Here is a 26,432-nt window from a genome sequence, read left to right as displayed (position 1 = left end):
TCACAGACAACCATTTTACATCTCTAAGCAGAGAAAAATCAGATCATCTATGCTTTCCACACAATACTTTCCCCCTTAAAATTTACAAACACCAAATTCTAACTTCCTACCTCCCAATCCACGAGCACGCTACCTAACTTCACAATATCAGTGATGCCAACTCACCATGAATGACACAAAATAAAGTTCCCACCCCAGCCACATTGCAAATGTCCTTAGACCCCACCACTGCAGCAGTAGGGAAGAGTGGATCACTGTCACTTTCCAAAATTCGACAAAGGGTGTACAATCAATGCTGGTTGTGCCAATGGTGCCCACACCCCATGAACAAATATAAACCATCTCAAATTGACAGCTTGCAACAGGAAAGACATAATTGTTTTATAGAGCATTTTACAAAATATTAAGGCTTTCCAAACAAATTACAGTTAATAGAGTTAATAAATTGGGGAAACACAGCCAACTTGCATGCAAGAAGCTCCAACATGCAGAATTTCAACAGGCAATCTGTTTTTATCAGTGTAGGTTGTGGGATAAATATTGACCTGGCCCCCTGGTCGTCTTCAAATGGCACAGAAAGATGTTTTACACTCACCTAAGAGGATGAATGGTTTAAAGTATCACCTGAAAACTGACACATCAGTGCTGTCTCAACATTGCTATTATCAGGTTGTATCTGTAACTGAAATCTCTGGATTTGGACTTGAAGCCAATTAAGGAACACGGAAGGAGGGCAGGAATTTGTGTTTGAGTTACAAGCTAAGAGCCAAGCTCTTACTGAATGAGGCAGCAAGTATGAGGGATCCTTTAGTTTGACTTCTGTCATTTCTTTTGTGCTGAATCAGATGTTCTTTTGAACCTTTACCTCAAAGATGGGTATATGTTAATTGGCACACGCACAGCACAGACCAACAATGTCTGTCAGGAATGTAACTTTGGAATGCCACAGTTGAAAGCTATACTTGTTGGAGACATCATGCTGGAAATAGGGTTGGACCTTGTGCAACCATTAGGGCTCTTGCCACTGGTCATAGAACGGGTGGGGAATGCACTTTGACTCCATGGGAGATGCCTGACAGAATCTAGTGTTTTTCAGATGCCTGTGTGATCATTATCAGGCCTCCCCTGCCTTGAAATGCCTGGTGGCAGAAGTCCCACCCACTGAGAGCTACCAAACAATCAGAAGTGAGCAGTTAGTCATTATTGTCAGCTCCAGAAGCAACAGGGGCTGATGGTATTACTGTATCCATCCGAGGGAAAGAAATGTCATGCGAGTTCCAGCCCAAAATTGACTGACGTTCAGATGCAGGTGGTGATGTTGGTGGTTGGGGGTGAGTGCAGGAGGTTTAAGGCAGTTCCAGAAGGGTGGACAGTTGGCTTTTAGCAGCACCTCCCCTCCTTAATGTTAGGCTCATCCATTAACTGCAGAGGACGAAGTTATAAGGGACACCTTTCCACTGCTGAAAGGCGGGGGTTACTGGGTGACTTCCCAAGGGCACAAGAAAGCTATGTACGTTCTGTTAAATTCAGGAGACTTGGCTAATTGATCATTGTTGCCAGGGGCACATGAGGTATCCTTCCCATCCGCCCAATCTATCTACTCAACAACTATAAATCAGTGAGGTTCTGCCCCTCACCGTGCTCCTGCAGAATCTCTTCTGGGATTAAGTGGGTTAAAATAGACCTGGTAACCACTGTTCCTGCCACTATGGGCTGCATTAAATCGAGGCCGTAGTTTAGAATTGCCATAATCATACAATGAATAGGAGCAAAATACATCAGACTGAGGCACTCAGGAAGATGAAGGTGATCCATTGCTGAAAGTGTACAGTGGCATTGTTACATGAACAAATCTTGCTTACAACATTGATTTGTACAAATAAATCGATCAAATGTCATGGCGTTGTGATGAATGGCTACGTGATTGTTTTTATTAAAAAGCCCCTCTGCAGCTGCCTCTAATTTGCATAAAATGTTTGAAATTTCCATAATGTCCTCTGAGGAGCAACATGAGCTGTTGGTTCACACATCACACGTGAAATATATTTCTCTTACCTGATGGATAAAGCTTGTGCCAATGTGTTGGCACCAAAAGATTCAAGAGGAGTGTACCCAGCCTCAACTTTGCTGACCAGGAAATTGCTGTAACCACTGTGGCTTGGATGGTGAGCACTGTGCTAAATATTTAGACCGAAAACTATTACCCTGTTCAGTTGAGGAAAGGAAAATTTTTGAGCACATTTTTATATTCACAGTGATTCTCAAATTCTTAATTACTTTCAAAGTGCAATCACCCCAGGCAAATACGTTTAATTTGTATGCAGCAGATAGTACAGGAATGACCAGTAATTTGTTTATTTTGGTGAGTGTGAACTGATGGGTTTGTGTTGGTTATAAATATACCTATAAAATCTCCTGCCTATCTTCAGGCATTACCCATAGACTCTTTTACATATAAATGATGGGGAAGACCTGAGTTGATATCTCATTAAAACAATACAAACCTGCACAAAATGCAGCCTTGTCAGAATACTGCACTGATATCCTTCATGAGTATAAAATTAAGTGCATTTTTACAAAGATATGAGGACGGAGCATTGGCGAATGGGATAAACTAGATTACTGTTTGAAACAGATGGCATTGATTTGCCTCGCTGAATTGCCTACATATGCACTGTACTATCCTATGAATCCAATCTTTATCTGATCTGGGAGTAGCATTCAAATTGCTGGTCTGTCAGTGACCTTTCTGTCTTTTAGAGGAAAGCCGCACAATGCCATATTTAGAGATAGTAGGAACTGCAGATGCAGGAGAATCTGAGATGACAAAGTGTAGAGCTGGATGAACGCAGCAGGCCAAGCAGTATCAGAGGAGGAGGAAAGCTTTCCTGCTCCTCTGATGCTGCTTGGCCTGCTGTGTTCATCCAGCTCTACACCTTGTTATCCCATGTCATATTTAGTCCAGTTTCTATAGCAACCTATGTACAGTAAACCAGATGATTTGCTAATCCCAGCTGTAGGCATTCATTGGAACCAGGAGGCAAAAGTAGCACTTTTGGGATCCAAAGAGACTTCTTTTGCAGAAAGAAATTCATTGAGTGAGTACACAAATCAGAAATAAGAATGAATAACAAAAAAGATTGTGCATTTGTAGAGCGATGGTTCAATATTGTCTGAAATGCAGGTAAGATAGATTCCTGTGTCTTGGTAGGACAAGAGAAAAGCATGTTGCACCATCTTACCCCTGAGTCTACTGTGAATGGATGCACAGAACAAATTACAATTCTAATTACAGATTTAAATAAATTACCATTTTCAATTTGATTTTAAATGGCATTTATTTCAAGTTTTTAATGATCTGACAATCCAAGGTTTTGTGCTCTTAAGGTCACTTAATTTTGGTTAATATGTTTGGATGCACAAACTATTACAGAAAGTCAATACTTAAATTTAATGAGAGAAAAAAAGCACACAAAAGGCAGTAATAGCCTGCATTCATATGTGGCATTCAGTACAACTCATGTGAAAGAATAGATAGACACTCATGAAAGCAGAAAAACAATACTTTCATGCCATGAATTATCAGCCAATTCAAGATCTCATGGAAAAGTTATTAGAGATAGTGACAATCCAGTACAAAGGAATGGACCCTAAGACAGAATCCAGTATTCCGTGCAGGTTCAAGAAGGGGCCATTTAGCTCTGAAACCTGACTAGTCGTGGCCTTACTCTGCATCCTCTGTCCCATGCCATGCAATATTTTCTGTTACTGTCAACCATTCTTAAAAATTTATGATTGATCCAGCATCGGTTGCCATTTGGAGTTGAGAGTCCCACAATTCCATCATCTTTTGCGTGTGGAAGTGTTTCCTAATTTTACTCATGAAATATTTAGCTATGCTCTTAATTCTAGATATTGTAGGCTGCTGGGTCTAGTAGGGATGCTCTTCTGAGGGTCGATGTGGACTGACAGCCTGAATGCCCTCCTTCTGCACTGTAGAGGTTCTGTGATTCTGTGAGTTAATGGGTCTGTCTTCTGCTGCCTAAATCACAACTTCTTAAACGTCATCTCATCTCAACCTCTCTTCTCTTTGATCCAGATTTTACTTATCCCATCATCCTTTGGCCTGGTATCACATTTTATGTGTTAAACTCTCCTGCCAAATGGTGTGGAACATTTTCCTCCATTAAAGTGCTGTGTGAATTTAAGTTGTTGTTTATGGGACACTTGGAGCACCCAGTTACAGTCCAGACTATTTATTAGCTGTTTGTGCGCGCATCACGGCTGTTAGTTTGTTGCTATGCTAAAACTATGGGGTATCTTCTCTCTGTGGTGGAATAATCAAACAACCATGAAGGAATTGTTGGACTGACATCAATCAATAAGAGATTAAGAATCTGTCAGGTACAACTATCTGAGCACTTCAAATTCAGCTAGTTCTTGTAAATGTTCCCCTTCACTGACTATTGTGTTATGAATTTCTAAATCAGTGCAAGTAAATTGAGTTCAGTTTGACAGGATTGAAGGCAGTGGAAGGGCTTAAATTATTAATTCCCATAATAGTGACCAAACCTTCATACTTTTCTCTCTAACTGCTATTTTAGTGGGTAACCTTTTCATGCAAGAGGGTGATGCATGTATGGAACAAGCTGCCGGAGGATAATTACAAGCTGCGTGAATAATTACAACATTTAAAAAGAACATCTGGATAACTTCATGAATGGGAAGGGTTTAGAGGGATATGGGCCAAATGCTTGCAAATGGGACTAGGTCAGACTGGGATGTTCGGTCAGCACAGACGAGTTGGACCAAAGGATCTGTTTCTATGCTGTCTGACTGTATAGCTACAGCATGGAATTAGGCCATTCAGCTAAACTGTTGTCCACTGATATTATGGCCGACAGGAATTTAAGCTTATAAATATGGCCTCTGTTAATTCAATTTTGCCTCCTTTAAAATAATGGATGGAAGATGTCTTACTGATGTGTTCTACATTGATTATTGTTAACAACTGTTTCTATAATACCATGTTTAAAAGCTTAAACAAAATGTGGGAAACACTGCTGCAAACTGCATGGCTTTTTGTTTAATAGCAGATGTCTTAAGTTTTGATTCATCCATGTCCCACATAACTCTGTTCGAAATCTTGTTTTCACATACTGTAAAGACACATGTTGAGAAATATTGTTGAGCTAATTGAAAAAAAACTAATCATTGCCTTTTAATGTAGAAGCATGCCTGAAAACACATGCAGCTCCATGTGTCTGTTAGTGATTTCTATATTTCCAGTTCTGGTCTTCGTTTCATCTTTCATTTAGTTCTGGCCACTGAATCATCAATCATTCTGACTTCACATTTTTCCTAAACCCTTCTGCTTTGTTGTCTCTCCTTCCACCTTCAAAGTCTTCCTCAAAACTTGTACTTCAATCTCATTTGTATATCATGTTTTGTCCTTCTGCCACTTTTCAATCCTTCATTACGTTTGGTAAACCATCAGCTGGTTTGGGATGTAATTATGTAAGTGCAAAGTTGGTGATGTTGGATTTAAACAATGTGAAAATGTTCACATTCTGTTTTGCTATTAATTATATTTTTGTTTGGTGTTATGAGATGCAAGTAACAATCATTTAATATGCTGAAGGGGAGCTTTAAACAAAATAGGTATAATTTTTTTTGCTTGGACTGTTGTATATAGAACAAATATCATCACAGCCTTGGCATCATAATTGACCCCAAGTTCAGCTTTGAATCACATGATTGTTCTGTTACCAAGGCCACCTTTCTTGGTATTATCATTCACACCTCTGTCCAGCCTCCGCTCATCTGCTGCTGAAATCCTATGTATGGCTTCATTGCCTCTCTCTGTTACTAGCCTAAAGCACTCTGACTGCCCTCACAATCCAACTCCCACAAGCACAAATGAAAGTAAAATACTTTGGATCCTAGAAAGCTGAAGTAACCACAGAGAGAGCTGCAGAAACTCAGCAGGCCTGGCAACCTTTGTGGAGAGAGAAACATGAGTAACATTTCAGGTCTGGTCTGACTTTTCTTCAGGTTTCATGTCTCCACAGATGGTACAAGACCTGCAGTGTTGCTCTAGCATTCTTTTTGAATTTTCCATACGTATTAAGCCTCTCAATATCTTCCTTCTTGTATCTTAATTCATGTATGTTTTGTTTGCCCTTCACCCAGTTCTCACTGACCCACGTTGCATCCTGGTGAGGCGACTTCTTAGAGTTGAGGTTCTTCTTATTATCTTCAAGCCCCGATTTCTGTTTTCTCCTCTGTATTATGATTTTCTGAGATATCTACACTCCTCTAATTCTGGTCTTTTGCATGTCCCCAACTTTAAACACTATGCCATCGACAGATGTGTCTTTAACAGACTGCATTCTAAGCTCTGGAAGTCCTCTCTAAACCTCCCTTCCTTATTCTTTCTGCTTCATTAAACTTGACACTTTCATCAACTTTAGTCATAATGATTTCTTAAGTGGCTGAATAGCAAATAGTGTTTGATAACTTCCCTTTTAATATGTTAAAGGTGCTAGAAATATTTATGGGTGAATTATCACATCCAGTTACAAGAAAATTTGTAAGTTGTTCTGCTTTTCTAAAGACAGAGTATTGGTATGATACTTTTTTCAGATTTGATTACTTCTCAAAGAGTAATAAGTTTGTTACTGGACAAAGATCACAGAGAATATGACATTAAATTCTACCTGACAGTTACAGATATTGGCAAGTAAGTTTAAGAATTCTGGAAATGAAAAGCTGGCTTCGATAAAAGTGACCATGAAGCTATCGGATTATCTCAGCTAACATCATTCAAGTGCAGAACTGCTATGATGTTGAGTGTATATAAAATTCACAGCAAGCCAGTGCTTCATGAAGTGTGAAATATAAGCCAGCCTGTGACCAATTAAAAAAATATTATCTGGAATGATTCAGGTTATCGAGGCAGAGAGGATGTGCATAGATTTTTAATTGTTTTGAAATGATTTGAGTTGTTATCTGTGAAAAATGTGAAGAAGATTTTCTTTGAAAGATGGATCTATTTCATACTGGTGTATGTTTTAAATTGTCTTGTACATCACTAAACGTCTCACATGTAGTGAAATACTTAAAATGGTAATCAACTTTTGCTATATTGACAAATATGAAAACTATTGTTGTGGACCAGACCGCATCCCCTCAAACTATATAAAGAAGGTGGTCTAGACCCAAACCTTTCTTTTACTTTAAAGGTAAATGTGAGGTATGTGTTCCAGATGTAATTCAATTGGTCAAACCACACAACATTATGCAAAACACAATTTATTCAAACACTATGATTAAAACAAAGCAAAAGAACGAGGAACTTGGATTACCTTAACACTTCTGGAAAATTTAACAGAATAACAGATTATTTTACTACCACACAGTAACCGTTCCAATATAGTAGCATCCCATAAATACACCCTTGGCAGAAGGCAAATTCAGAAAACAGATTTGTCTCATAGGCAATCCAATAGACCAGGAAGGGAATCCCCAGCTTTTGGCTGTAATCAAGACAGAGGAAAGTAGCTTCCACTTCTTCAAGATCCCAACAGCAACTGCTGAAAGCTAAACCTAAAGTCCCTGGTTCTGTGGGTGGGAGCTTGATGACACCCACTCAGGCTGTTTCTATTGTTCCAGCTTTTTGAAAAAAAAACAAAGGCTTCACATTTTGTTTACATTATCATAGATGGCTCGGTGCCTGTCCACCAGTCTTTCTCTCTCTAAAAGAAACCAGGATAAAACACATGTCTTAAAGCCACAGTATCGTCACACTACCTAGTACAGTGCAAGATTCAGTAAAATGCAAGGAGATGGGCAATCAGTTAAATCATTGATTGGAGGCATCCTGTCAGCTAAGACATTGGGAGAATTCCCATTAATACTTCAAATAGCGTTGACAAATCTTTAATGTGTGTATGAAACATGAATTGCATATCATTTTAATGTCTCATTTCATTCCTCAGCACTACAAATTATGTTTTCTTTTGCTTTTCCTTTGACACATTTATGCCTCAATCAACATTACTGAAATAGATTATTTGTGCAGCATTCCTTTGTCTTTTGGCTTTGCACAAATTAGCTGCAGTATTTTCCACATTTAGTACTTAACGTGTCACTGTGGCTCGGTTGGTAAACTGCTTGGCTGGGAGTCACAACGCTCTAGATTCAAGCCCTACTCTCAGGATTTGAGCACAGAAGTCAACGTGGAGGTTCCAGTGCAGTGCAGAGAAAATACTGCTTTGTTGGAGTTGGTATTTGACAAAGACGTTAAAACGAGACCCAGTCTTCCCTCTCAGATACATGTAAAAGATCCAATGCTACTAAAGTAGGAGTAGCAGGAATACAGAGTGCTGGGCTAATGGTAAGATACTTGGTAGTGTTGTTGAGCAGAGAGATCATGGTGTCCATGTGCATAGATCCCTGAAAGTTACCACCCAGGTTGATAGGGCTGTTAAGAATGCGTACAGTGTGTTAGGTTTTATTGGTAGAGGGATTGAGTTTCGGAGCCATGAGGCCATATTGCAGCTGTACAAAACTCTGGTGCAGCCGCAGTTGGAGTGTTGCGTACAGATCTGGTCGCTGCATTATAGGAAGGATTTGGAAGCATTGTAAAGGGTGCAGAGGAGATTTAGTAGGATGTTGCCTGGTATGGAGGGAAGGGCTTTTGAGGAAAAACTGAGGGACTTGAGGCTGTTTCCGTTTGAGAGAAGAAGGTTAAGAGGCAACTTAATGGAGACATACAAGACGATCAGAGGATTAGATAGGGTGGACAGTGGAAGCCTTTTTCCTTGGATGGTGATGGCTAGCACGAGGGGCCATAGCTTTAAATTGAGGGGTGATGGATATAGGACAGGTGTCAGAGGTAGGTTCTTTACTCAGAGTAGTAAGGGCATGGAATGCCCTGCCTGCAACAGTAGTAGACTCGCCAACTTTAAAGGCATTTAAATGGTCATTGGATAAACATATGGATGATAATGGAATAGTGTAGGTTAGATGGGCTTCAGATTGGTTTCACAGGTCAGCGCAACACTGAGGGCTGAGGGCCTGTACTGCGCTGTAATGTTCTCTGTTCTATGTTCTCTTTCAAAGAGAAGATAAATACTTCCCTGTGCCTTGGCCAATGTTGAAACTCCAACCAATGTCACAAAATTAGCTGAGCTTGCCATTGCTGTTTGTGGGTCCCACAGTGTGTAAATTAGTGACTCCGTTTCCAGCACTACAACAATACTGGTCTTTATTTAACTGAGTTGTGCTTTTCCTTCCTGAATAATGTGTTGCTTTATTTTGTTTTTAAAGACGGAGCCAGAGTTGACAGAAGAAACAAACATTGACCGAATTGCAGAGCCTCGGACTGCCACCCGAGCAAGACAGGTCAAAGGTCACTCTGAATCCTCCACCCTCAGCTCCCAGCCATCCATCGATGAGGTCAGACAACACATGCATCAGCTCTTGGAGGAAGCGTTTAGCCTGGCGTCTGCAGGACGGGTCGCTCACGGCCGTCACCAGCTTCACTACACGACGGGTCAGCCATTACCCTATACTGAGCTGGTGACCAGTGCCCCTGGCACTATGAGCAGATCAAGGGCTGGACTGCAGTGGGTTCCTGCATACGGGCAGGACGTGTGTCAGTATAGTTTGCCCAGACCTGTAAGTATTACTCCTCCTAGCTCATGTACAATGTTATGGAACATAGCAACAGTGGAACATGAGACCATTCAGACCTTCAAACCTATTCCATCACTCTGAGAGGCCACAGTTGATCTGTATTTTAACTGCATCCACCTGCCTTCGGTTCCACATTGTTTTATCTCCTTCTCAAGCGAAAACCTTGAGATGTAAATTCACCAAGTGAGCTAGATTAACTGCTTTTTGTAAGATGAAGTTCAAACCTCTCCCATCCTGTGTGTGAAGAATTACATTCAAAAATATGAATTAGGAAAAAGGGTGGGTCATTCTAACCCATGGGCCTGCTGCACCATTAAACTAGGTCGTGGCTGCTCTGTTTGTAGTCTCAAAGCCACATTCCCTTATGCTTTATAACATCTCAACCCCTCACTTAACAAGAATTTATTCACCTTAGAAATATTCAAGGATTCTGCTTCCACCACCTTTTCAAGAAGAGATTTCCAGAGACTCTCAATCCTCTGAGAGAAAACAAAATTGCCTCCCTTTTAAATGGGTGAACTCTGATTTTGAAATAATGATGTTGGTTCTAGATTGTCCCAGAAGATGTAACATCCTCTCCATCTCTATCCTGTCAAGACCCCTCCAGGGTCTTGTTATTGTTTCAACCAAGTCATCCCTTACTCTTGTAAACAACAGCAAATACAAGTGTAACCTGTCCAATCTTCCATCGTATGACAACACACCCCATTCCCCCATTCCAGGTGAGCAGCAGCCAATGCGTTTATAGCCTTGCATAAATAAGGTGAACGATACTCTACTCGGTACACCACAGATGTGGTTTCACTAGTGCCCCGAATTACTGAAGCATACATTTATATTCAACTCGCCTCATGATAAATGGAGACTTTCCAAATACCTGCTGTACCTGCGTGCCAAACTTTTGAGATTCATGCACAAGGACATTCAATTCCCTCTGTACATCAGAGCTTTGCAGTCTCTTACATTGAGATTAAAAAAATATATTCTTCCTCTCAAAATGGAAGTTTCCCATTTTATCACATTGTCATTGCCCACTCACTTGTTGTAGTCTCTTTAATACCTCTTCGCAACTTACTTCCATGTCGCTGTGTCATCAGGAAATTTGACAGCCATACCTTTAGTTTCTTCATCTAAATTATTATGTAAATTGTAAAAACTTGAGGCCCCAGCACTGATCTAAGCGGCATACCACTTGTTACATCTTGTAAAACCGAAAAAGACCCATTTATGCCCGCTCCCTGCTTCCTGTTCCCAGGTGAATCTTCTATCCGTTTCAACAGTGTACCCCCTTCATTATGAGCTTTTATTTTCTGCAGTAATCTTTGATGTGGTATCTTGTCAGTGTCTGCTGAAAATCTAAGTATAGTGCATCGATCAGTTCCTCTTTAACCATAATACATGTTACCTCCTCAAAGAGCTCTAAATATATTGGTCAGGTAGAATTTCCTTACACAAATCATGTTGACTGTGCCTGATTACCTTGAACTTACCTAAATGTCATGCTTTAACATCACTAACAATAGTTTCTCAAATTTCTGTATGACAGATGTTCTACTAACTTGCATGTGGATTCCTGCTTCCTGTCTCCTTCCTTTTTTGAATTCAAAAAAGTACATTCACAGTCCTCCAATCTGATGGGACCGTTCCTGAATCAACAGAGGTTTGGAAAACTAAAACCAATGTATCTCACTTGCCACTTCACTTGAGACCGAAGGCTGAAGTCTCTCAGAACATGGGCTCGACACTTGTCAGCCCAGAGCTCCAACAATTTGCTCATTACCACTTCTTTGTTGATTCTGATCCTCACTCCCTTCCAGTGTTTGATTTATTACTACATCGCAGATGTTACTTATATCCCCTAATTTTGGCTGTTTTTGGAAATTCCTTGTTTTTTTTTAATATCCATATATCTCATCCAATGTTTTGATTTGTCACGTGTTTTTCCACAATTTTCTAGTTGGTATTATCTTAAACACTTGTGATTAACCACACATGTTGGAGACTTTATCTTAGAATTTCTTTGCTCACTGGAATGTATCTATTCTTGTGTATTCTAAAACACTCCCTTAAATGTTTGTCACATTATCTCTGTTGACTGACCCTTTACTACCCTTTCTTGAATAATTTTCTGCAGCACGGTACCATGGCCAGTTAGCCTTGTCCACTGTCCAGCCCTCACTCTCATCCAGGCAAGCTGAATGAATCTCAAACTATTGGGCAGTTTCAAAGGCTGAGGGCCCTCCCGATAAAGCCTCTGGATGCCCTTTCCTACCTCGTTCACAATCACAGTCTTCTTTCCCTGAACGCTGACCAAATCAAATGACCCAAACCTAAGAGGTGTGTCTACCTCTTGGTACAAAGAATCCAGATAATCTCCTCTCTCCTCCCAATGCATTTCAATGCCTCTAGTTCCACCTCCAGTTCATAAGCCCAGAGTTAAAGCATCTGAAATGTCCAACTCTTGTTGCAGATGTGTTTTCTCTGGCCCAGACTAGTAACCAGGAACTTCCATATGCTGCAACTGTGAGACATCACCAGTTGCGGCCATTCTTAATGCATTTTAATTAAGTATTTAGTTTTTTTCACTTCCTTGCATTAATTTTAATTTATCTTATAAACTTTACCATGAATTTGCATATTATTTTAAGACTTAGGTTTAGAAAAAAAACCTTAACGTACCAGAGACTCACCAAAAAGTTACTTGCTTTGTTCCTAGTAAGGAAGAACAACTTCCAAACAATCTGCCTCCATCTCTGACCATCTATCTCAGGGTCCTCACTTTGCCCCCTCCTCTGGGTGTTGCTGACTGCATGTCACAGGATCTTTCTCTCACCCACATCTCTAGGCGCTGCTAACTTCTCTCTCAGTTGTCTGACTTTGATTTTAAGGTGAACTCCCATCACTGACATTAAAGGGTTCACTCTATCAAAGGTCTCAGTCACATCACCCCTTAACATTCTAAAGAAGAATTAATACTGGGTCAGAAATGGTTAAGAGGACAAGTTCCATTGACTAGGCTTATCTTCCCTTGAAGAGAGAATGATATAATTAAGGTGTTCAAACTGAATAAAAAGTTGAAATTTTATTCGCCCAGAGTGAAAGTGGGGTGTAAAGCAGATGTAAAACTGGGTGGGTGAGCAGTGTGCACTTTACTCATTGACTATCTGTTCCACTGATATTTTACCAGTGGTGAGAACATAATTGAACTACCAGTAGGCCCATGGATTTTTATGTGACTGGTTAATATCCATTTAAGGGCCTCTTGCTGCTATTGGTATTTTTCCAATGGTGTGTGAAGCCTGTGCAATCTTACAAAGCCACCAGCTAAATCGTTCCTGTTGTGATACCTTGTACCTTGAAGGGCCCCTCCCCCCGCAACCCTTTCCCCAAGCAGAAAGGGACATCCTTTTTGATTGCCCTGCCCTGGCCTGCTGATTGCCAGTGCCCACATCCTGCCAAGTTACACTGATTACTCAGGTACAGCTGATTAACCTGGTTTTGTCACCAGCCTCAGCAGTGATTACTGCACCTAGTGATGTTACTGAGACTGAAGAGCTGCTGATTAGTCAACTCCTCTGGGAGGAAGGATGTTCCTCCTGAAGGGGTCAAAAGCTGCAACCTTAGGATGCATTTTTCTGTTAAAAACAGGTTAAAACCTTCAAATTAGAATCAGGTCAGTCAGGGTTAAGTCAGAAAGCACCTCCTCATACAAACCAATTGAAATTCTTGACCTTTCTATCTCCATAAGCCTGTAAGACATCTAAGAATTTCAAAAATGGGAATGATAGTCTTTGTCAGGTAAAGATATTTGGGATAAAAAATCTAAACTACATATATGGAGTTGCAATACAGATCAACCCATGATAAAAAGGAATAGTAAAATAGGCTTGAGGGGTCAAGTGACCTCCTGTTTCTGGGTAGGGTATTGATTCCAGGAGACTGCAGACCTTCAGTTCAGAATCACAGCAGTGTGTAGATTGAAGGGCTGAAATGTAATCTTTAAATCAGTTTTCACCTTCATTGATTTTCACAGTGTAAATGAGCAAAAGAAAATATTATACACTTTGCTCCCATGAGAATTGGTAAATAAATAAATAGTTTTTTTTTAATGATCCATCTCATCGACACAATGCAAGTTAACAGTGAACACCTCAGACTTAGGGTCTGAGAGGTGGACCTTATATCTAAAAGGAGTCTTGTGAGGCAGGCAGATACTGCTATTTGTCTATACATAGTGCCTATGAATATTAAAATTGTTCCAATTTGCTTCAGAGTTTTAAAGCACAAAAACGTTTGAGCAAATGCCCTACTATTGCCTTAATCTTCATCAATGAGGTTAAGCTTTAAGGCGAAATTTTGAGATGAGCGAGGTGCAGAATGTTGATTTCCGTCTCATAGTCAGTAGATCAGCATTGCTTTAAGGGACGTGCTCCGGACATTATAATATCATAGTAAGCCATGAAGGCTTAAAGATCTCAGCCTCTGTCTTAACTGGAATTACTTGAAGCATGCTATGCTACTGGACGTGAACTTCTCATGCTTCATTGAATGCTGAATGCTAGCCAAGATATTACTGTGGCATTGAATTTAATTTATTTTGTACAATAGCTAGCTGTAATAAAGATTTCCTGGATCTTTCGGTGCCGTGTTATCCACAACTAGTTTCTTACGTTGCACGTAAACATTGCCACATCAAGTACTATACTTTGGTGGCAAAACCCACAACATAGAGGTTTAAAGAGGGAATTCCAAACCTTAGGGACTGGGTAAGTGAAATTGCACCTTAAATTAGAGTGAAAGTCCAGATTGAAAATCGGCGACATGACATGCAAGAGGCTAGCATTAACAGAAAATACATATCCAGGAGGTTACGTGGATAGGGAGGGGCAAGGACATGGATGGATTTGAAAACAACGCTGAAATTTTATCTTTCAGTTTTCATTGACTTACTGGCACTTGCATTTAATGATATTTCTTGGAATAACAGTACAGCTTTTGATAAGTGATTTTTTTTAAAAAATCAGTAGGCTTTGAAAATATATCCATTTTTTAAGGGGGTGCATAACACTGAAACTTTTTGAAAGCCCTGTTTGGACTGGAAAGCTTTTTCCTATTTATGACTGCCAAATCTATGTAACATATGAAAAATTTTACACAAGCCTAAACTGCCATTATAAATTCCTACACCTTCCCTCCAGTGGGATGGGTGAGGGGATAGTAAAGCACTTCCCAGCATCTCAGCATTGTCTTACAGGCAAGTCCTTAAAACATCAAGATATCATCTTTCCAAAGTTAGCTTATAATGTTTTATTTCACTGTAGTTAATGTAAATTAAGTATTATGGAAGGAAATGTGTCAGAAATTGCCAATACATCTAAGTACCTCATTGATTCAGTACGTGCAAAAAACTATCTTTTCACTTTAGATAGAGAAAGTCACTCATCAACCAGTTGCTGATGAAAAAGACTATAGTTGCAAAAATATTTGACCCCACGCCACAACCATTGTTCTGTGCAGAGTGAAGCTGTTATTGTCACCTGTGAGGATGGGGTGTATTCCCTTTGATTTTAGAAGGTTGACTGATGGCCAAATCGAGGAATTTGAAAATGACAAATGGATTCAAAAGGGCAGACACAGAGAAACAATTTCTGAGGCCAGGCACCAACTCTCGTCACCTCCTCCTACCGCCCCCGGATCATGACCCTACCCCCGAACACCAAACCATTATCTCCCAAGCCATCCACAATTTCAACACCTCAGGTGACCTCCCACCCACAGTGTCCAACCTCATTGTTCCCCAACCCCGCACGGCCCACTTCTATCTCCTTCCCAAAATCCACAAACCTGACTGCCCTGGTCGACCCATTGTCTCTGCCTGCTCCAGCCCCACCAAACTCATCTTCACCTATAAACAAAGGAAGAAAGGTCCCGACCTGAAACGTTAAACTTACCTGCTCCTCCGATGCTGCTTGGCCTGCTGTGTTCATCCAGCTCTACACCTTGTTATTCCAGAACAAGTGGAGCTAGTTTGTTTCAATGTAAAAATAGGAAACACAGTGGCGAGAGGAAATGTGGAATTTTCTTCCCTAAATGATTGTGAACGCTGATCATCATTGGAAATTTTCAAGACTTACATCCCACAGTCATTACGAGATGAAAGCATAGAGTCCATAAGCAGATTTAAGGTGCAAACCCATTGATCATGTGAACAGCAGAATTGGCCCAAGGGGCTGAATGGCCTCCTGCTGCTCATGTGTTCCAAACAAAGATGTTGTGAATGGAATTGGAAATTGATAAGATTTTAATGAATGTAAGGTGAAGGAAGGAGGAAGATGCTTTGGGCTAGTTTGGGTATTGTGTAAAAAACATCTTACTGACAGGTTCATTCTGAACTCTTTCTAGGCGTACAGGTATTCGCAGCTTCCGGAAATGTCTGTTGGCTCACCACCGCCTGTTCCTCCCAGAAATGCTCCAGTAGCAGTTGCATCCCTCAGACGGTAAAGTATTGAGAGCTTTATGAAAAAACAACATGTATGTGGCACTTTTTTGTTCAAAAACGAAAGACTCTGAGTTACACTATGTAGGAATATATGAACTAGGAACAGGAGTAGACCATTCAGCCTAACAAGCCAGAAGCATGTGACTGATGTGACTGTGGTCTTCACTTTACAGTGTACCCCTTTACAGTAAAAGGCAATATTTCATTACTGTACTTCCATATACCGGCATTTCATTTACCAGGGCACCTCATTTACAACTGATAGTCATGCATCAATGTCTTGGGGCAGTGGGCGTGTATTGGTGTGGGCGGAGTGGGAGAAATACAATTGAACTTTGTACTTCATGGTGAAAGAATAGAATATTAGCCAGGGTTCTGCTCTCCACCACTGCCTTGGTGCTTTCATCTAGAAAAACACAAAAGCTTTGACCGAAATGACTGTCATCCATCTTTCCATTAGCTTGGGATTCATTTTTCCAATGCAAAAAAGCAAATTGTTTCATTTTGTCACTGAGACACCCTCCCCCTGACCCTCTCCTCCTCCCTTTTACCTATAATCCCATTGATACAATCACCACCTAATTTATCTGTCCTGATGTAAAACTGCAGGCCGGCAGGTTGGATAAGTGATCTCTACTGAAGAACCAAGATAATAAAGTGTGAAGCTGGATGAACACAGCAGGCCAAGCAGCATCTCAGGAGCACAAAAGCTGACGTTTCGGGCCTAGACCCTTCATCAGAGAGGGGGATGGGGTGAGGGTTCTGGAATAAATAGAGAGGGGGAGGCGAACCAAAGATGGAGAGAAAAGAAGCTAGGTGGAGAGGAGAGTATAGGTGGGGAGATGGGGAGGGGATAGGTCAGTCCAGGGAAGACGGACAGGTCAAGGAGGTGGGATGAGGTTAGTAGGTAGGACGTGCGGCTTGGGGATGGGTGAGAGGAAGAACAGGTTAGGGAGGCAGAGACGGGCTGGACTGGTTTTGGGATGCAGTGGGTGGAGGAGAAGAGCCGGGGGTTTTGGGATGCGGTGGGGGAAGGGGAGATTTTGAAGCTGGTGAAGTCCACATTGATACCATTGGGCTGCAGGGTTCCCAAGTGGAATATGAGTTGCTGTTCCTGCAACCTTCGGGTGGCATCATTGTGGCACTGCAGGAGGCCCATGATGGACATGTCATCTAAAGAATGGGAGGGGGAGTTGAAATGGTTTGCGACTGGGAGGTGCAGTTGTTTATTGCGAACCGAGCGGAGGTGTTCTGCAAAGCAGTCCCCAAGCCTCCGCTTGGTTACCCCAATGTAGAGGAAGCCACACCAGGTACAATGGATGCAGTATACCACATTGGCAGATGTGCAGGTCAACCTCTGCTTAATATGGAAAGTCATCTTGGAGCCTGGGATGGGGGTGAGGGAGGAGGTGTGGGGGCAAGTGTAGCATTTCCTGCGGTTGCAGAGGAAGGTGCCGGGTGTGGTGGGGTTGGAGGGCAGTGTGGAGCGAACAAGGGAATCACTGAGAGATTGGTCTCTCCGGAAAGCAGACAAGGGTGGGAATGGAAAAATGTCTTGGGTGGTGGGGTTGGATTGTAGATGGTGGAAGTGTCGGAGGATGATGCGTTGTATCCGGAGGTTGGTGGGGTGGTGTGTGAGAACAAGGGGGATCCTCTTTGGGCGGTCGTGGCGGGGGCGGGGTGTGAGGGATGTGTTGCGGGAAATGTGGGAGACGCGGTCAAGGGCGTTCTCGACCACTGTGGGGGGAACGTTGTGGTCCTTGAAGAACTTGGACATCTGGGATGTGCAGGAGTGGAATGCCTCATCGTGGGAGCAGATGCGGCGGAGGCGGAGGAATTGGGAATAGGGGATGGAATTTTTGCAGGAGGGTGGGTGGGAGGAGGTGTATTCTAGGTAGCTGTGGGAGTCGGTGGGCTTGAAATAGACATCAGTTACAATCTGGTTGCCTGAGATGGAGACTGAGGTGTCCAGGAAGGTGAGGGATGATGCCACCCGAAGGTTGCAGGAACAGCAACTCAGATTCCGCTTGGGAACCCTGCAGCCCAATGGTATCAATGTGGACTTCACCAGCTTCAAAATCTCCCCTTCCCCCACCGCATCCCAAAACCAGCCCAGTTCGTCCCCTTCCCCCACTGCACCACACAACCAGCCCAGCTGTTCCCCTCCACCCACTGAATCCCAAAACCAGTCCAGCCTGTCTCTGCCTCCCTAACCTGTTCTTCCTCTCACCCATCCCTTCCTCCCACCCCAAGCCGCACCTCCATCTCCTACCCACTAACCTCATCCCACCTCCTCGACCTGTCCGTCTTCCCTGGACTGACCTATCCCCTCCCCACCTCCCCACCTATACTCTCCTCTCCACCTATCTTCTTTTCTCTCCATCTTCGGTCTGCCTCCCCCTCTCTCCCTATTTATTCCAGAACCCTCACCCCATCCCCCTCTCTGATGAAGGGTCTAGGCCCGAAACATCAGCTTTTGTGCTCCTGAGATGCTGCTTGGCCTGCTGTGTTCATCCAGCTCCACACTTTATTATCTTGGATTCTCCAGCATCTGCCATTCCCATTATCTCTACCGAAGAACCACCTGCTCAATCTTTGACCCAAGAGCTGACCGCATTTACAGGATAAACTATGACTCCATTTATAGACAATTAACAACTATCTTTAGTGCAGCAAGAATTACACTGCAGCTCTGGGTGTATTCATTCGCCAATTAGCATGTCTGTGAGGTTGCCTCTGTGTTAATCTAGCTTCAAAGTGAGAAATCTTATGTAAGGTAGACCTACTACTGTTATAAAGACAAGCAGCCTAACTGAACTCAACTCACAGCCGTAGTCCTGTTTATGCTCCTTTCTCTTCAATTTGCTTACATTGAAGCTGATTCTCAGGAAGTAACAGAGAAAGTATCTTTAACTTTGACAGCATAAATAGTGGCTCCTTGGCTCATACGTTTACGATAGCGCTTCAAGAGATCCTTTAAAACTGTGTCCACTGGTTACTGACTGTCCTGCCAGTGGGAACAGATCCTACTTATTTGTTATATCAAAACCCCTAATGTTAACTGAATCTGAAAAATAATGAGTGGTGCAAGAGGAGGATCAATGGAACCAAAAGAAAGGAGAAAATGGAGAATACAAACTTGGAGAGTATCGGTGGAACAGTTGCTCAGTGATGTTCGAGATGATCTCAGTTGTTAGTAATTACGAGTAAATACGAGTAATTATTAAGGGATTGTTAACTTTGGGAAATGCAGCTTCCCAGGTTTGACTCGAAATGTGACATTTATAAAAGGTGAAGGAGCATCTTTGGAAAAAAAAGCAATCCAACTTGTTCTGTTTCTGGTGCAGTTGGACATCAGAAAATAACAATAACACAAGAACAGCTGAGAGTCACGGTGCAGACCAGTCACAGCATGAAGCTTCCTACGTACCCATGTCCAGATCCACTGTCCCTGCGGATCAGCCAATCGCAAATTACTCAGGTAAGGCCTTTGAATGATAGCTTGAGGAGATAAACGCAAAATACAGCAGATGGTGTAAATCTGAAACAAGCAGCAGCAATATTGGAGAAACCCTGCAGGTCTGGCAACATTTGGGGAGAGCAAAAAACAATTAAATTTTTAAGTCCAATATGACTCTTAAATTGAGGTACAGTCTTGTTAGCTCATGAAGGATGGCATGAAGCCATTTGGATATTGGAGCTGCACTGATCAAGCAAGCGGAGACTTTCAGTCACATGCCGGGATGTGGTTTTAAATAAATTATATTTATGTAATTTGGGCAGCATGGTGGCTCAGTGGTTAGCACTGCAGCCTCACAGTGCCAGGGACCCATGTTCAATTCCAGCCTCGGGTGCCTGTCTGTGTGGAGCCTGCGCATTCTCCCTGTGTCTGGGTGCATCGGTTTTCTCCCACGGTCCAAAGATGTGCAGGCTAGGTGGATTGGCCATGCTAAATTGCCCGTAGTGTTCAGGGGTGAGCGGGCAAAAGGCGGATGGGTCTGGGTGGGATGCTCCAAAGGCCGGTGTGGACTTGTTGGGCCAAAGGGCCTGTTTCCACACTGTGGGAATCTAATCTAATCAAATCTAAACTCTTTTCATAGTGGGCCGAAGAACTTCACAGCCAATGAAGTGCTGGAGCTATTACACTGTAGGAAACATGATAGCTAATTTCTGCAAAACAACATCCCATAAACAATAGTGAGATAATAACCAGAAACTTCCTGAAGAAGTGGTGGATGTGTGTAAAATTAGTGTTTAAAAGGCATTTGATTAGAAAAATGAATAGGAAAGGTTTGGAGGGATACAGGCCATAAGCAGGCAGGTGGGACTAGTTTAGTTTGGGATTACGTTCGGCAAGGACTGTCTTTTGAGTCAACAAAGTGTGGAGCTGGATGAATACAGTAGGCCAAGCAGCATCTCAGGAGCACAAAAGCTGACGCTTCTGGCCTAGACCCTTCATCAGAGAGGAACGTCAGCTTTTGTGCTCCTGAGATGCTGCTTGGCCTGCTGTGTTCATCCAGCTCCACACTTTGTTATCTTGGATTCTCCAGCATCTGCAGTTCCCATCATCTCTAAACATGACTTGTCTTTTGAGTTGTTGGTTTGGAGCTAATTATTGGCCAGGACAATGCAGAAAATTCCCTTGCTGTTCTTTGAAAGCATGCCATATTCAGAGGGCCGATAGGTCTCACTTTAATGCCTCCTGTAAAACCCCACATACTTGACAATCCAGCACCACTGGGAACATCAGTGTAGCTGTTTTTTATTTGCTCAGTTTCTGAAATAAGACTCAAAGGAAAAGTGCTAACAAAGACCCATGCCTGACTAACCAATTAAAGATAAAATATTCATAAAGCATGAAAACAGACCCTTCGGTGCAACCAGTCCTTGCCGAACGTAATCCCAAACTAAACTAGTCCCACCTGCCTGCTTGTGGCCTGTATCCCTCCAAAACTTTCCTATTCATTTTTCTAATCAAATGCCTTTTAAACACTAATTTTACTCACATCCACCACTTTTCAGGAAGATCGTTCCACACACGAACCACCCTCTGTAAAAAATTTGCCTCATGCCTTCTTTAAATCTCTCCCCTCTCACCTTCAAAATGTGCTCTCTAGTCTTGAACTTCCCCATTCTAGCGAAAAGACAAGTACCGTTAACTCTATCTACGCCTCTCATTGTTGTATAGACTTCTACCAGGTCACCTCCTAAACCTCCTACACTCCAGTGAGAAAAGTTCCGCCTTATCCAGCCTATCTTTGTAACTCAAACCTTCCATACCCAACAACATCCTGGTAAATTTCTTCCGTACCCTGTTCAGCTTTTAATAATATCATCCCTATAACTGGGTGACCAGAAGTGGACATGGTATTCCAGAAGAGGCCTCGGGTACCATTTGGAAAGGGAAACGAACATCTTGCTTGGCTCTGCCACTTCTCCAATTACAGATATAAATGGATAAGCAGCGTTAGGATCTGACAGAGAGGCACAGAGATGATAGTGACTGTGTGAAACTGCTGAGATTTTGTCCACTGTAGAGTTTCTGAGTTGAGGGGAGGAGACGTTGTAGTGGTATTTTCATTGGACTTGTAATCCAGAGGTCTAGACTAATGCTGTGGGTCATGGGTTTGATTCCACTGTGTTAGCTGGTGAACTTTATAAAATCTGGAATTAAAAAGTTAGTTTAATGGTGACCATGTAACCATTGTTACAAAACCCATCTGATTGGCTGACATGCTTTTGGAAGGAAGATCTTAGCCTGGTCTGGCTTAGAATGTAACTCCAGGCCCACACCTGCATGGTGCATCCTGATCAGAGATAATGGGAACTGCAGATGCTGGAGAATTTGAGATAACAAAGTGTGGGGCTGGATGAACACAGCAGGCCAAGCAGCATCTCAGGAGCACAAAAGCTGACGTTTCGGGCCTAGACCCTTCATCAGAAAAGGGGGATGGGGAGAGGGAACTGGAATAAATAGGGAGAGAGGGGGAGGCGGACCGAAGATGGATAGAGGAGAAGATCAGTGGAGAGATGGGGAGGTGGGGAGGGGATAGGCCAATCCGGGAAGGACGGACTGTAGGAAATGGAGGTGTGGCTTGAGGTGGGGTGAATCCTATCTGGCCTATTGAACAGACCGAACAATCTACTCATTTTAATGGTTAATAAAAAGCCCTGAAAGAACTGAGGATGAGAAATGAAAACAAAAATTGCTGGAAAATCTCAGCGTGTCTGGCAGCATCTCTGGAGGGGAATCAGAGTTGACGTTTTGGGTCTAGTGACCTTTCTACAGAACAGCCTGGGGGCTTATTGCCCATCTTATGAAAGAATAGATAAAGAGAGGTCACACAATAGCATCATTTCTGGGAGCCTAACAACTTGATAGGGGTACTGTTGAACTCAGAATTGTGAATGTTAAAATGAGTTCAATTTGTGTGCGTTTTTATCTTGGACCGTTTGAAGATTTCAGATTGTGCTGCCCTCTAGAGCTCAGACTGAGTTTTGAAGGTAGACAACTGTAGAAATCAGGCTCCTGCTGTGTGCAATAAAAAAAAGATAATTGGGCTTGTATTTTACATCCCAGTGTTTGAGATCAGGGTAGGCAGATCTTCAGATTAGTCCTTCCATCCAACGTGCCGATTCCCTTGCTCAATCCCACCTCCAGGCCATATGAGCAGGTCCCAGTCTATCCGTGCTACCTCTCTCGCATGTGGTGGGTATCCAGTCAGGTTCATTAGAAATCCAACTGAGTCTGATTAAACACTGGACTTTATTGGTCAGCCTCCAGCTTCCTGCATTGAAGGGGAATAGTTTGGGTCCTGGGAAGTGAGCTCTTCTGTCTGTACTTGTTTGTGTAAAGGAGCATCCAGAAGCCATTCGGTGGTGGTGACTGCCCATTAAATCTCCCTTTCCCAAACAAACTTCCCTGCTGCTGCTTCCAGATTGGAAGGGTTCTGATTGGCCATCCAAGGCAAGTCTGCTTGCAGTCAGGTGAGAAATCTGTCTTCGAGTCAGTGAAGGCAATGTCACTTGGAAATCCCCACTGAGATTGTTCTCCCCCCTGCCCTTACTTCCCACAGGGGTAGGTTCAGGATCTGGACACAGTCCCAAGCTCTATTTCTTGCCTTGGTACACACCTTTCCCTGGCTGCTATTCTAACAACCCTGGTATCCAATTTACAGCAAACGGTTTAACTTCTCTGGCCAAGATGCCTGTAATATTGTGAAACACTACATCTAAATATCCCCACATTCGTATCATCAGGACTGGTTGTATAGACTAGACTTGTACTCCCTTGAGTTTGGAAGGTTATGGACTGATTTAATTGAGATGTTTAATGATACCAAAAAAAGTTGTTGAGATAGCTAGAAACTATATCCTCAAGTTAATAGATTCACATAAATCAGAGTAACCTTAAACTTGGAGCTAAGTCATTCAGGAGTGCTATCAGAAAGCACCTTTCCACCTGTACGTTAGTGGAAATGTGGAACTCTCCCACAGTAATGCTGAGGCCAGGCCTGTCAATTGAAATTTCAATTATGAGTCTGTTAATATTTTGTTAGGCAAAAATATTTAAGGATACAGAAGCAAGGAAAGAAAATAAAATTAAGACACAGGCCAGACATAAGCTAATTCACTGTCAGAATAGACTTGAGGAGCTGAATGGTCTCATCGTATTCCTGTGAATTTATCTCATGCTACCCTTTTGGGGAGCTAATGTTTGAAAGGCACTGAAGGATTAAAAGTTACTTCTGTGTTAGCAAATGATCACTGTGCTGCAGGGTCTCTGACCACGAGACAGAGAGAGAGAGAGAGAGAGAGAGAGAGAAGTCAGTTATAGAGCTGAAAGATATCAACATGTAAGTAATGGCTAAGGCTTGAATAGGTCACACAATAAAATGAGAGCTACAGAACATTCGCCAGATAGATCTAGAAGTAGAATCCTAATGACAATTTTGGTGGCTGCCAATAAACTAGAAGGAAAGTAATAAAAATCAGAACAAAAGGAATTAGATCTTTGGAAGGGATTTGGAGTTTATATGGAAGTACGAGTTAGACTTTTCAAATAGATTTGTTTGGCAAAGGTCCTTGCCAACAGTACCCAGAGCAATACAGTCATGTAATTGTTCAGAGTGATGAAGCAATATGGAGGTTAACAACGAAATCTCCTCCTATAAGAGAAAAAGTAATCCCAACAGGCGTTTTTACCTGTTTTGGCCACACATTCATGGCGTTGCTGATCAGTTGACACACAAGGCTGTGTTTCTGCAGGGTGATAGATTTTAGTGAGACGTTTATCTGAAACTGCCTAAAGAGGAAAGCTGCAGAAAGGAAATGATGGAAATTAAAGGCATGCAATTATAACCTAAATGATGCCTCGAGAGGGTGTTATCTTTTCGAGAGATCAGCAGATCTTGTAATGTTTTATTGGCATGGATCAAGGAAATCGTCTGTCCAAAGTCACCTGTTCCTCACAAGTTTTATGCTACACATAAAATGGAAGACTTCATTTCTGTAGCACATTTCACCGTACCAGAAATCAAGAGCATTTTATAGCCAACAAAATACGTTCAATGTGTAGTTACTGTTGTATAAGCAATGTGCCAGTGGGCTTGTGCATGACAAGATCCAATGGAGCAGTCTATTTATATTGAACTTGAATGTTGCTGAAGAGATAGACTCATTGGCATTTTATTTTGCACTTTATAAGGACAGGCACAAGAATGCCAAGTTTCAAATGGCCATAAAACAGGTGAAGAGGGTGCTGATTAATTGCGAAGTTAACTCTGATTGGCCAAGGCATTGCCATGAAGGAAGCAAAGGGGACTTCAGGCTCCCTAAGTTCTTGGGAAAGCTCAGAACATATTCCTTTTGTGGAGAGTGAGCCCCTGCATGTGAATTCATAAGTTGAGCTGATAACATGGCTCATTTGTACTTCTGAGGAGCAACACGCATATAATCCAACCAATTGCTCCCTGGATGTACTGTAACAGTAAATTGTTGTGATGATTTGAGACTTGACATTCTGAGCCTTGTCCTGACAGGTGCGATTTTCCCCTCCCAGGATATGACGAGAGGGTGGAATAATTAGTGAGTCAGACTTAGGGAAATACATGCCCTTCTCCACTATTCCGAACCAATTAAGTGTTGTGTAAGAAGATCCAGTGGGAATTGTATTGAATCACTGCCAGTTAAGGCCCATAAGCGGTCAATTAACACCCATTTAAGGATATAACTTGCCGGCTCTCTTTCCCCCCTCACCCCTCTGCCTCCGATTTAACTCTTTCCTGGCAGACGAGAGACGTGACTGGCTTCCAGATGGGAAGCCATGATAACCTTCCTGCTGGGTTTGTAGCGTATGGGTGACCCGACTTGCCCCAGTTTGTTTGCAATCAGAGATGCAGAGAGAGGCATTGGAGGTGGCAACTTTTTGCCAACCTTTGTCCTTCCTCTGTCTCACCTGAACCCTTCCACCCCCCACCCCTTAAGCCCCACTCTGCGAGACATAGAAGGAAGCCAGTGGTCTCCTGAAGACCAGTTCTCTGCTTTAGGATCTAGGAGCATCCAGCTGGCATGGTAGGACTCCATTATCGAGGATAAAATGCTCGCTAATCAGCTCTTGACAAGCTGATTGCCTAGTGATTTGTCAAGTTTTCTTGGTTAGTCACTAAAATTGCCTGCCCTGGCATTTGGCTGCAAATCGGAGAATCATTCTTGATGCATTGCAAGGTGCAAGATTTTGTCAACGTGTCTCTCTTTTTCAGTAAGAATTTCAGTTTTGTGTTTTGGTGTGCTATTAATACAAGGCCAGTAATGGCCATCAAGTCTCAAATTATCCATGTGATCCTCATTTAATTGATGCCCTGTTGACCTTTCACCGATCCAAGTACAAATTTTAAAACATTTTCAATGTTGTTTCAAGATTGCAGAGGAGAAATGCCAACTGGTGGTGTAGCCTGCCATCTACTGAAAAATGTGCAGAATGCAACCAACTATTCAACAGAAGAGGAATTCCTGAGTTCTCATGGGTGACGAGTAATGGAGAAATAAATGATGGCCCAGCCAACAAAGCTCATGTTCTCAGGAATGAATTAAACAAAAAAAAAGGACAACTGGGGTTAGCGGGGCATGGGCTTTGTGATGACAACAAGATTAGGGCTGTTCTGTGGTCAAAACAAACTAATTTCCACCACTGCCACATTTCCTTAATGATTTTAGTTGGATCAGGACAGGA

The 26,432-nt window shown here is 42.3% G+C and overlaps 1 protein-coding gene across 2 annotated transcripts in view; it reads left to right on the top strand.

Moving 5' to 3' along the window:
• kiaa1549la (KIAA1549-like a) overlaps nucleotides 1–26,432 on the top strand; it is a 254,858-nt gene that overhangs the window by 216,212 nt on the left and 12,214 nt on the right. For both annotated transcript variants that reach the window (XM_059652107.1, XM_059652108.1), the window contains exons 16-18: nucleotides 9,334–9,684; nucleotides 16,105–16,199; nucleotides 19,549–19,682. In XM_059652107.1, coding sequence (XP_059508090.1) covers nucleotides 9,334–9,684; nucleotides 16,105–16,199; nucleotides 19,549–19,682 — 580 coding nt within the window. The remainder of the gene's footprint in view (nucleotides 1–9,333; nucleotides 9,685–16,104; nucleotides 16,200–19,548; nucleotides 19,683–26,432) is intronic.

Source organism: Stegostoma tigrinum, chromosome 17 (genome assembly GCF_030684315.1).
Source record: "Stegostoma tigrinum isolate sSteTig4 chromosome 17, sSteTig4.hap1, whole genome shotgun sequence".
In the NCBI taxonomy this organism is placed as follows: domain Eukaryota; kingdom Metazoa; phylum Chordata; class Chondrichthyes; order Orectolobiformes; family Stegostomatidae; genus Stegostoma; species Stegostoma tigrinum.
The sequence above is the reverse complement of the archived record's forward strand: the minus strand, read 5'-3'. Positions and strand labels throughout refer to the sequence as shown.